Source organism: Macroventuria anomochaeta, assembly GCF_010093625.1.
Source record: "Macroventuria anomochaeta strain CBS 525.71 unplaced genomic scaffold BU25scaffold_46, whole genome shotgun sequence".
NCBI classification, from domain to species: domain Eukaryota; kingdom Fungi; phylum Ascomycota; class Dothideomycetes; order Pleosporales; family Didymellaceae; genus Macroventuria; species Macroventuria anomochaeta.
In genome coordinates, this window is record NW_022985407.1 from 267,373 (window position 1) to 279,512 (window position 12,140).

The window sequence follows — 12,140 nt, forward strand, 5'->3', positions numbered from 1 at the left end:
GCCTTTCAAGCATTTGCCGAGCCCACTCCAACCTCATCATCTTCATATGATCTGCCATAATACGTATGTCATGCATCATAGAGTCACAAACGTACTCCCAGTCGTACATCTCTCGTGTCCGACCCAATGTCAGTGCTGACAAAGTGTGGAAGTTTTGCTGTGTATATGTGAATGCGTTACTTCTGGGAGAGTAGGCCATTGCGAATCAACAGAAAAAAGCTTCGAGATCCTCAAGAACGTTGTGCTTGCGAAACTGAATGATATATATCAGTGTTCAAGATTATCAGTCTAGCTACAGTCTCCTCGTGTTTGATGTGGATGGACACTTCACCAACGCGATAACAACGCAATGCCAACAAAGCAGTGAGCGTGGAGTTCGTATTTCACATGAGATTACGCTCAATGTAGCCACTGTGATTCGCTTCCTACTGTGGATAAGTGACTAAAGCATTGTATCCAAGATTGAGCAAGACTTAACCTTCAACTCTCGCGCGTTTTTGCCTTGCCTCCTGTCAGGTTCTGACTTTTCTGCATCATTCCCAGATGTCTCTTCTATATTCTTGAGGCAACGATTTTCCTTCTCTTTGGCAGCTTTGACGAAACTTTCGCTGTGTCTTTTGATAGAATCGCACTGGCTTGAGATCACTTTCATCCGGGCCGTTGGAGCTGTTTGATGATAAGGAGCAATCTGAGGTTAATATCTTTGATTCACGGTGGGCCAGTGTGAGTGCTCTTTAGGTAATGCACAGAACCCCAGGGTAGAAGTACATGCCGGTAGTGAATGTGGTGTATCCTTCTTACAAAGCCAATATCCATTCATATGTCAGCTTTTACAATGTGGAGTCATCCGTAGAGTAGTCTTTGTGAGGTGAAGACACCGCCGGTGTCACTTCCCGAGACCTCGGATCTCTGAAGTCAAATAAGCATTCGCCATGTAGCAAGGCTAGTGGATGGCCACAGACTATTTGCTGCATTCTCGGCAGCGAAGAGCGAAGCTCAGATGTCATGGAATATCTTCTCCAACTCCTTCGGCTCAATGTACTTCCCGCCCTCCCTCTCTACCTCATCAGCCACGAACACCCAGAAGCTCCTCTCCACTTTAGCCACAGCGCGCATCAGCACCTCAACCATCCCCTCATCCATTTTGACAATCCCTTCCTCCGATTCGCCCTTCCTCCTATCCTCATCCTTGCCCTTGCTCTTACTTCTGCTCCTAACTTTGCCCTTGCCTTTGACCTTTAAATCAGTCCTCTCCTCGACACGTTCGTCGTCTGCCCCTGCAAGCACGGCGGGCTTCCGGATATTCGCACTCAACTCTGTCGCATTCTGGAAGTCTTTCACGCGCTTCTTGCCTGCCTTACTCGTACCCTCGCGTCCACTCCCCGCATTCCTCAGATGTGCGTAGTCGCGCGGCTCGAAGCCAATCTCCTTTGCCGGCGTCGCGATCGTAGAGCTGTTAAGGATGAAGCGCGAGTACACGGCGGCTTCGGTCCAGGTTGGTGCTTCCTTGTTGGACACGCGACGCTCATTGAGGTAGGCGTTGATGTCGGCCCAGGGTTTGCCTTCGGCGCGGAGGGTCCTGATGAGCGTGTCTTCGAAGGTGGCGGCTGTAGGGCGTTCGTCAAATGAAGAAGGTATAGGTTTCAGGATGGAAATGTTCTGCAAAGCTGAGGCTTTGAGCTCGCGGGCGCGCTTGAAGGTGTCGATGGAAGTGTATTGGTTCGTCATGTTGAGGAATCGCTGGCTTTGCTGATCCTTTGGAATGAGTTGACTCGTCGACGTGTTTTGAGGGAGTGGAAGTGGAGATAAGCGATCGTCTTTGTGTATCAGTCGAGGAAGGTGCGTTGGTGATAGATGGACTTACCTTTGTTGTCGGAAGAAGAAGCTACTTGATTTAGGAAGCGCTAGTGACCTGGCTTCTCTCACCTGCACCTTCCGTACCCACGATATGGCGGATCGGCAACGTCCTCTCACCTGTCAGGGTATTTACCTGGTTCGTGGTCATAGTCGGGAAGTTGGTCTTCGTCTCCGTTGATCTGGATATTGTCCTTGCTCAAAGGTCACTGCTGCCCCACCTGAAATGGAGACGAAGGTCTTCAGAGCCGCGGTGAGTGAGACACATTTGTTACGCAGTGACAAACGGAAGCAAGCACATGAGCAACTGTAAAGAAATACTCTTTTGCCCAAAGCTGCTGAAGATCGAGAGCAGAGAGACTGTGACACTATAGCGACGCAGTATGAATACGAGTTGGTGACAACGTCGTAGCAAGGTTCATTCATGCTAAGAGCCTCTTAACTCTACCAGACCAAACTCCAGACTCCCAGATAATTACCCACAATTGGAATCTTGCTTGCTTTTCACCGACTCAACATCCAAGCCAGCCTGGCTTCCGCCTCGATGTGCTTTCTCTTCGCCTTCTGTGCTGGTGTCTCGGTCGGCCTCGGTGGTTTTGCAGTCTTTGTTCGCTTTGATGGTAGAAGTGATCGCAATAGTGACGTCGTCGATCTCACCGTTGATGTGGACTTGATAGACATGGCGTCCTTCTCTGATTTTGAGTCCATGCTTGGCCGATATGAGGTTGTCAAGGTTGATGTTGTAAGGTGATGTGCAGTCGGTGTTGCAGCGTGCATTGTCCGGTTATCGGAGATGTAAATGGTTTGATCGAGTAGTGTGATGGGGTAAGCCCTCATCAACTATAGATGACAGGTCTTGAAGCAGGTAGAGATGTAAGACTTGATGTTTCGATGGGAATGTGGAAAGGGCGTCTGGATACTCGACCTTATACCTACCATGCCTAAGGTACCTCTCGACTCATCACTACCGCGAGGTGCGGCATGACGGGACGCTGCTTTAGTCACATCGCATCGTTCCCACCTGTTGTTGCGCGTGGCTCATCGCGCGTGCAGTCAGGACGCGTCAACTTACTCAGCCCTATCCGCGGTGAGCCATTCCGTCCAACTAACGCACTCAATCTGGGTGAGTCACTCCGCGATCGTATGTATTACAAAGCAGAATGCCATGTGGAAGGCGTTTCGCTTGTCGATCCTTGATGCAGTAAGTGAGAAGAGAACTGGTGGTGGTTGAAGGCTGAGGACCGCCCTTTCCAGACCCTCGCGCTAGCGCTAGCGTGGCCAAAATAGGTGACCACTTCCTTCACCGAAGGCAGTGCACGTGGTGATGCTACTGTAAGTGAATCACAGTGTATGCCAACCGTAATATTTTACAGGGGCAGGTGAGTAGCAATCCAGTTGCATTTTGTTGACTTAGGAGCTGCGCATTATGAGTGAGGTAGCAATTCAAACTCTTTTTTGCTGACCGAGGGTAGTGGTTGCCTCATCGGTTCCTCACTGTTGACATGAGTTTAAATACTTAGGACGCAGAATTCTCGCACTCCTCGCATCCGTGCTCATACAGCCGCTGATAGAAGGAGATCCTGTAGATCTATCCACGTTCTTGTAATCCAAACAAAGACTGAACAGCAAGGCAAGATCAGACGACAAGTCGGAAGACAACATATTTGTATTCGTTCGATGTGTATGTGCATTTCCATTCAACAACACCGTGGGAATCTAACAATCCAATCTAACGCCGAACTCAATGCCATCATATACACCTCCTTTCTATCGTCTACCAATCCAAACCACCAGCTCCCCTCTCACCACCAGCAAGGATCATACTCGCCTTGCCCTTCTCGCCCAACCCGTTATCCAGGTGGCTGACCTGCATCCCCTTCCTGCCCTTGAGCTTCATGCGCTCGAGCTTCTTGTCCAAAGCGACAAACGGATCCTCCGTCTCACTCTTCTTGATCTTGAACTTCTCCGTTCCCAGCACACTATCCAGCTCCTCAACACTCGGCAGCTTAACATACAACCACCCATCATCCCTCTCCTCGACCGGAAACGTCGCAATATTAACACTCTCATCATTCGCACACCGCCCCGCCTGCTCGCCCGAGAGTTCAAAATTGCGCTTGTGGTTCGGACACGAGACCCAGAGTTTGTTGTTCTTGATATCATCTCCGATCAAACCATCGGACAGCACAAATGCGCGCTTGTGCGGACACATTTGCTGCGTGCAGTAGTATTTGCCGCGGACTTTGAAGATAGCAAGCTGCGTGTCGCCGCGCTTCAGCGCCTTGGAGTCGCCCGTCGGCGCGTCCTTGAGCTCCTCGGCCTTGAGCATTGGCTGCCAGCTGAGTTCGGTCCACTTGTGGCCGCGGAAGTCCTCTGTGACACTGTCCTTGGGCCAGTAGGAGGGTCGCTCTTGACCGCGCTCTTGGGTCGGTTCGATGGTGTCGATGATGTTCTCGGAAGTATTGGCGAACTGGTTGAACCAGGCTTTCTTCTTGGGGTCTTTGAGGACTTCGGTCCATTCGCAGAAGAAAGAGCCGACGAGGTCTTCCATTTGCTTCTCGAGGTCCGCGCAGATCCCGAGTTTGTCCTCGAGAATGACTTCTTGCAAATACTTGATGCCGCCGGGCAAGTTCTCCATCCAGCGCGCTGTGCGTTGGAGCTTGTCGGCTGTGCGGATGTAGAAGGAGAGGTAGCGGTCGAGGATGGGTACAACGTCGTCTGGCGGTACATCTTTGGCCAGAAGTTCTGAGTGACGAGGTTTTGCGCCACCGTTACCGCCGACGAAGATGTTGAAGCCCTTCTCGGTGGCGATGAGTCCGAAGTCCTTGTTTTGTGCTTCGGCGCACTCGCGGACGCAGCCTGAGACTCCGCCCTTAAACTTGTGGGGGCCGCGGATGGACTTGTAGCGCTCCTCCAGACGGACCGCCATACCGACACTGTCGCCGATACCGAATCGGCACCATGTGGTTCCAACGCACGACTTCACGGTGCGCAGTGACTTGGCGTACGCGTGTCCAGACTCCATGCCGCCATCGACCAGCTCCTGCCAGATATCAGGAAGATCCTGTTTCCGAGCACCGAACATATCGATACGCTGACCACCGGTGATCTTTGTGTAGAGGTTGTACTTCTTCGCCACTGTGCCGATGATGATGAGCTTCTCGGGTGTAATCTCCCCGCCAGAAACTCGCGGTACGACTGAGAAGGTGCCGTTGCGCTGGATGTTAGCCAAAAATCTATCGTTCGTTTCTTGCAGGCCTCGCCTCTCAACGTCAAGCAGGTGCTTGTTGAAGAGCGATGCAATGATGGATCCAATAGCAGGCTTGCACGCCTCGCATCCAGCAGACTCGGGCTCGCGACCGCACTCCCTCATAACGGCGTCAAAGTCTTTGAGACCCTTGACGTAAATGATATTGAAAAGGTCTGCGCGTGAGTACTCGAAGTGTGGGCACAGGTGATTCTTGACTTCGTTGCCCATGGATGCCATGGTTTTGTTGAAGATAGTCTGCACAAGAGGCATGCAGCCACCACATCCGGTACCAGCTTTTGTGCAAGACTTGACATCACCGATGGATTTGCACGTCCCGTCCTTGACTGCGTTGACGACATCGTCCTTGGTGACATTGTGGCAAGAGCAGATCTGTGTGTCGCCGGACAGGTCGGAGCCATCATCATCGCCACCCTTCGATGCTCCAATGATGAGCTCAGCCGGAGGGATCTCCAGTGGTTTCTGGTTCTTGACCATCGGCGCCAGCTTAATGTAGTCCTTCGTGTCGCCGATCATCATACCTCCGAGCAGGTACTTGCCGTCCATGGTGAACAAATACTTCTTGTACACCTGCTGGAACGGATCCTTGTATACCAGCGCCTTGACCGGTGGTGCGGCCGGTCCACTTGTAAGGTTCTTGACTTTATCCACCTCTTTCTTCACCGGCTTCTGGCGTCCAGGCATATCCTTAGGCCCATCGCGATCCGCGAAGAAGTCACCGAAACTTGCAACCTCGACGCCAAGCAACTTGAGCTTTGTGCTCAGGTCTGGACGCTTGAATTTGCGTGGTGCGTGTGCTTTCGCTTGTGTGAGGTTGAAGGCGAGGACGTCGGCCATCTCAACGCCGGGTGCGATGAGACCGAACGTCTGGTTCTCCCAGCTTGCACACTCGCCAATAGCATAGACATCCGATGCAGAAGTGGACAGGTCGTCGTTGACGATGATACCGCCACCGCGATCTGCACACTTGATGGAGGCCTTACGAGCAAGCTCATCACGCGCTTTGATACCGATTGCAAAGCAAATACACGAGCATTCCATCTCTTCACCATCCTCGAACACGACACCGCGTACGGCGTTCTTCTCAGTAGTCAGAATCTTGCCGACTCTCTTGCTCAACATAACATCCAGACCCATAGCGCGGACCTGCTCTACAACCATGGAACCTGCATCGCCGTCCAGCTGCCGCGAGAGCACCCACCGGTTTCGCTCGATTAGCTTGACTTGTGCGAAGTTCTCGAGATCCATCATGGCGTGCGCGGCCTCGAGACCTAGCAGACCGCCACCTACAACGGCACCTGCTGTACCTTTGCGTGTCGCCGAGAACTCGATGAGTCGCTGCAAGTCGTCGATTGTGCGGTAGACAAAGACACCTTCCGCATCGTGGCCGGGTGTGTGTCGGGGAAGCAGTGCGTCGGAACCTGATGCGAGCACGAGGAGGTCGTATGATACTGTCTCGCCGGATGATGTCTTGACGTTCTTGTTTGCGGGGTTGATCTCAGTGACAAGAGTGTTGAGATGGTAGTTCAGAGAGCCTTCGGGCATGGATAAATACCATTCCTTCGGGTTCAGATACAGGTTCTCGACTTGTCGGTGCTGAAAGAAACTCGTCAGCCCGACGCGGTTGTAGGCCAGGTGTGGCTCTTCGCCAATGACTACGATATCGTATTCTCTCCGCTTCACATCGTACTTCATGAGTTTCTCGCTGCAATCTGGTCAGCCACCTGACCTTCAAACCGAGATCGTTCTGAAGTTGCAGCACTTACATAAATGCAATGCCCACCATTCCCAATCCCACAACCACCACCTTCTTCCTTGCTTGTTGTGGTGTGTCATTGATCTCACCCTTCTCCTCCAGCTCCTTTACCTTCTCAGGTAGCTTGTTCGCTTCAGGGTCGTTCCACTCGCTGTTCGAGATGTTGCCGTCTTTCGATCCCCATGTGCCGTGAACGGGCGATTCTGATTCCGAATGTGATGTCCCGGACTTGGGGTCGAGTCCCTGTGTGATAATTGCTGCTGGTTCTGTATCCATCTTGGCTGATGTGAATGTGCGAGGCTGTATTGAGTTGGGTATCTTTTGGTCGCAAAGACCGCACCTAGTCTGTATTCCGAACTAGGTAAAGACGTGATGGTTCAAAGCATATAAAATGCTTGCGACTCAAGATCGTCTTCAAAACACTGAATGGGTATATGGTAGAAGAGAAAAGAAGACAGAAAGTGCGAAGAAAGCTTGAAGTCGAAAGATGTGGAGAGATACAGTCCTCAAACTAGACCCCAAGCGCAGCGTAGTTGTGTAAAAGTAATACCGTGATAGGCCGCTCAGCAATTGATACTCAGCGCAAGACAACTCCGTGGCACGAGTTCGCCCGTAGCACTGGCGTAGATCCATCACCTCACGCTTCAACAACGCGATGTCCCGCGCCGGGCTTGCGCCACAAGCGCACTGGAGATAGACCGCGAACATCTATGACAGCAGGCTCTATCTGCCAATCAACTGGGTCTAAAGTATACCCCGCGGCGGGCATCGGAAATGTATTGTAAAGTGCCTAATCTCATTCTCTAGCCCCTCCACCGCAGCGGGACAAGAGGCTGTCGTCAGAGGCGTGATACCAGGATCCTCATGGCCGAATCAGAAACTTGACAATTGAATCAAACAACGCTTGCGATTTCCACGGAGACGCAGCATCAAGGAAGGGAAACGATGCGCTGATAGTGGAGCGTGCACGGACGCATCTTTGATAAGAACGCGAGGTTTTGGTGGATCCAGGAGCGTGGGTCGCGCAACGTCCTGATAAGATCACAACAGCGGAGATGCGTGTTCCAAGCCTCGAGACTCCGGCAGACGCCTTTGTTGCGTTCATTCAAGGAAGATCGAGATGCGCGACATTGCGGGCATTGGACGCGATAGAGGTGTGCAAGCTGGAAGAGAAGAAAAGAGATGGGGATGAAGGTTTGGACCCTAAAATAACATCAATGGACGCTAGCCTCATTCGGACGGGAGAGCAGTTGGCGTTCCAAGGTTGGATACGAAAGTCCTACACTGCTCCTAGAAGCAAAACGAGTGTAGCATCATGATTGAAGTAGTATGTCGAACCTGATGTATCATTTTAAAGGTAGATAAATCTGTCTTTTCGCATAATAATGAGATCATCTAGATTCAGATCGAAGAAAACCTTCGTTGCCATACCATAGTATATGACTTCGTGATAGTTTGATGAATGCCCATGTAGCCCAGGCATACGCCTTCGAACATCCCAAGATAAACATGACAAAACGCCATTCTTCATCTGCAAACCGAAATTCAGTTCTTCCAGATCCCCACCTAGAAGAAGAGCAAATCCTCCTCCGCCCACCCATTGCCCAACAACCAACTCTTAACGCTCTTCTCAAGCGGCTCCGGCCCACACACCAAAAGCATTGTATCCCCCTTCTCCGCCTGCGTGCAGTGCTTCTCGAGCAGCGGTCCCGCAATCCTACCCCTCAACCCCTGCCAATCCTCCGGTCCCTGCGTCAAGGTGTAGAGTATCTCGCACCTATCCTCGTTCCTCCTTTGAAAAGCATCCAGATCCTCTTTGCATAGGATGTCCTCGATGAGCCTGTTGCCGTTGAGAAGTGTACAAGTCGTAGGATCGGATTTGTCCTGCATGACAGCGCGCAGGACCTGGAAGATCGGCGTTATACCGCTGCCGCCGCATATCATGATGAACTTCTTTACACTCCTGGAGTTGCCGTTGATGCTACACTTCCCCCTACCCAGATACTCAAACTTACCAATAGGCCCTTTCATATCAACCCAATGCCCCGTGGGAATCGCATCCAGCGCTCTGGTCATCTTGCCGCCAACCTTCGCCGGCGTGTCAGCAGTAGCAGGTACGTCGCCATAAACCTTGATCAGGATGTCGATGTAGCCTGTCTTGCTGGTTTCGGAGATGGGTGTATATGAGCGGATGATGGCTTCGCGGGTTACCGGGTCGCGCAGGCGGATCATCAAGTGTTGGCCTGTTGGCAAACCGAGTTGCTGTTCATCGTAATCGAGCTTGAAGGTAAAGATTCTCGTATCCCAGCTCACACTCTTCTTCGAATACAGAAGGGCTTTTTGCCAGACGCGAGGGTTGAGGAATACGGGCTGGAGCTCGGTGGATTCTAGTGTTGGTTCGCCGGATTCGAGGGTCTTGCGTGACTCAGGGGAGAGAGTGCCGATGTGATAGTCCGGCATCATGGCTTTGGCGGTCTCACTGTGGATGGCCATGAATTCGTCTGTAGCGTCGAGTGCAGCGGCGCTGATGATGCTTTGTGCGCCGCCGGGGTGGCCTTCTAGGAAGGGCGTGCCGTCGTAGACTTCGCCATTGACTACGAACCACGAATTCTCAGCCTTATCGTGTTGTTTCAGCTCATCAAGCTCGATGATCTTGTCAACACCGTCCTTGGTCATTTTGATCTCTTTTACCTCCTCGATTGCGGCGGACTCGGGCTCCTCGCCAGCGATAGCCTCGCCCCAGTGCCCGTTGCTCAGATTGCCGCCCGACTTCTTGACGCGCTCCATCCAGCCACCGGGAATGAGGGCGGGTTGTGTAGGGTGCTCGAAGCGCAATGTGCCGTGCTCGTTGTGGATGGCGATGCGGTACCAAGGATTATTCAACATACCAAGTACGCTCCAGTACATGTCGCGCGGCATGATGCACATGGCTTCGTCCATGGCTCTGATGAGGATGTCGCTGGTGTCCTTCAATTCGCTGGTGGCGATGTCGAGGTTCCAGAAACACCAGCAGAAGGAGGCTTCTCGCCAGTCCATGTCAAGGCGTCCGCCGAAGAGGTTCTTATCTTCATATGCGCGGTATCGGTCCTCTGCGTAGTCGATGTTGGCGAGCCGCCACGTCTTGCCCTTATCTAGGGATACTTCGCAGCGGGTGACACGGCGCCCACCACCGCTGTAGGCGTAGCCTCGAACGTTGTAGGTTTCCGGCGCCGATGCTATACTTAGCTTCTCCTCATGCGCGGGAAAGGCAATGGCCGCGTTGGGCGAAAGATCGTAGATAGCGTAGCGTTCGTCCATCCACCATTGGGGGTTCTTTGCCGACTCATCTGGGTCGATCATGGTGGGCAGTACTCTGTTGTCGTAAATGTGATACCAGTTGTCGCTAGGCTCAGCCGTGACGATCAGTCTTTTGATCCATTTCACACTTCTCCCACCAATCTGTCCGGGAATGACTGCTCGCAGTGGCTTTCCGTGATCAGGTGTTAGCGGCTCGCCGTTCATCTTGTGAGCGAGCATGATGGCTCTGTTCGGGTCCATGACCCAGTTCAGCTTGACAGATGTGCCATAGTACCCGTTCGGCTATGCCCCTGTTAGTGATGGTGTTGGCACCACTAGCAAACTACTTACTAGTTTGTCTGCACCCTCCATGCACACATACTTGGCCTTTCGCAGAGGCTTTGCACGCTCGATGACATCTTTCATAACAACACCTGTGAAGAGTGCCGTGGACACACCAGCTGCGCCCCACGAGAATCCCTTGCTCTTTCGTACTACGTTCTGCTCCTTTCGCCTATTTCCTGCACAGACTAATGTGATTGGATATGTTACATTCTCGTACTCTTGCAACAGATCACGTAATGTGATCTTCAAGGGATTCTGGACGAGACTATACTCCGTTAGAAACTTGTCGTGGAGGTTGCTATTCAGACATACCCTTCGACTGAGAACTCCCAGTCCAGACACTCCGAGTCCTGAACCTCAGGAACAGCTCCGTGGTTTCGTACGTAGAACAAGTCCGGACTTGTCAGAAAGCCTTCATTGTACAAGTCGCTAAGCGGGGCTTCGACGTTGAAAGGATGCACACCCGTCAGTCGGATGAGTCTTGGGTCTCTGGGAACATGTGCATCGGGCGTTGGCTTATCAACGTCCAGGACCTGTTGCTGCTGTGAAGGTGGCGGTAGAGGGATGTCAAGCTCTGTTGGTGCTGTGGACGTTGTTGATTTGCTGTCATCACTGTCGAAGTCTGTTTCTGGTGGTGTCGGTGGCAATTGTACGGGCACGGATGCTGCCTGTGCTTTGAGCTGAATCTCTGTTGGTGGAGGAAGAGGGACTCCCGCTTGTTGGGCTGCTTCGCTCATGGTGTGCTGTAAAGAAGAAATTGATAAGATACAAGATGGGTGTAGAGCGGAGAATCAAACACAAAGCATGCAGTGGAAGTGTTGTGCGCGCGAAGGAGGTCTGTGGAGAGTTGCTCGCGAGACGCTGCAGTGATATCAAGATGAAGATAGAAGACGAGAATGGAAGATCTACGTCGAATAGAATTGAGTCAAATGTAACAGACGGCGTTGGACCGAGATCACTGGAGACCACAGATGCTCAGGGTCGTCAGATCGTCCTACCGTAAGACTAGACACACCGGCTCTCGTCATTTTCTCAATCATGTCCTCTAGCACCCGAGATCGCGGAGAAGCCACGACTAGTTTCAAGATCACAGACACTGAGTCTCCGCGGGCACAAATCGAATTGTCAAATCCCGCATGCCGGCATCGTGTCAGATAGCAAGACCTGGAGAAATGCAATTTTGTATGTTGATCTGTGGTTGGCATGCATCCTTATCTTTGGTACCGTTTCAGGCCTAGTGCCCGAGAAGTGTGGCGAGCGCCCCTGGTCGTTGCGCATGTAGCTACCAGCGTTCTTGGCGCCTTGACTTTCATGGCCATGTGGGGGTCCAGATTCCAGATGAAAGTTGAAGGCACTCAGCGGAGATACTTGAACTGCAGGCCTCCCTTCCCTGAACGTCGAGTGATGGAGCAACTCCTGAAACTTCCTCACGGCGGTTCACAACCTCGCGACTGAGTGCAACCCTAGCGCTTATAGTGCGAAGCGGTTGTGCGACTGTCGTCTCATCCTCGTACTTCTTGGGCTGGCGCACTCGTTATGGCGGCTGATGGGCTTTCACACTGCTTTGGTGCTACGGAGAAGTCTCGCACGTCCGTCACGGTAGCGCATGGCAGCCGAGGTCGAGATGGGTCGAACGATAAG

General features: G+C 52.3%; 3 protein-coding genes across 3 annotated transcripts; all 3 read right to left on the reverse strand.

The window, feature by feature from the left end:
* Nucleotides 1–996: 996 nt before the first annotated feature.
* BU25DRAFT_352515 (uncharacterized protein) lies at nt 997–1,728 on the reverse strand (the record flags this gene model as incomplete). The annotated part of the gene is made up of 2 exons (XM_033703413.1): nt 997–1,170; nt 1,288–1,728. The coding sequence occupies 2 exons, from the start codon at nt 1,726–1,728 to the stop codon at nt 997–999; spliced, it is 615 nt and encodes a 204-aa protein (XP_033556505.1).
* A 1,900-nt stretch (nt 1,729–3,628) lies between these two features.
* On the reverse strand, nt 3,629–7,154 carry BU25DRAFT_443334 (nitrite reductase; the record flags this gene model as incomplete). Its single annotated transcript, XM_033709354.1, has 2 exons — nt 3,629–6,827; nt 6,889–7,154. 2 exons carry the CDS (start codon nt 7,152–7,154, stop codon nt 3,629–3,631), a joined length of 3,465 nt encoding a protein of 1,154 aa, XP_033556506.1.
* A 1,189-nt stretch (nt 7,155–8,343) lies between these two features.
* BU25DRAFT_378188 (nitrate reductase) lies at nt 8,344–11,236 on the reverse strand (the record flags this gene model as incomplete). Its single annotated transcript, XM_033704164.1, has 3 exons — nt 8,344–10,457; nt 10,506–10,764; nt 10,812–11,236. The coding sequence occupies 3 exons, from the start codon at nt 11,234–11,236 to the stop codon at nt 8,445–8,447; spliced, it is 2,697 nt and encodes an 898-aa protein (XP_033556507.1). The 3' UTR covers nt 8,344–8,444.
* Between the last annotated feature and the right edge of the window lie 904 nt (nt 11,237–12,140).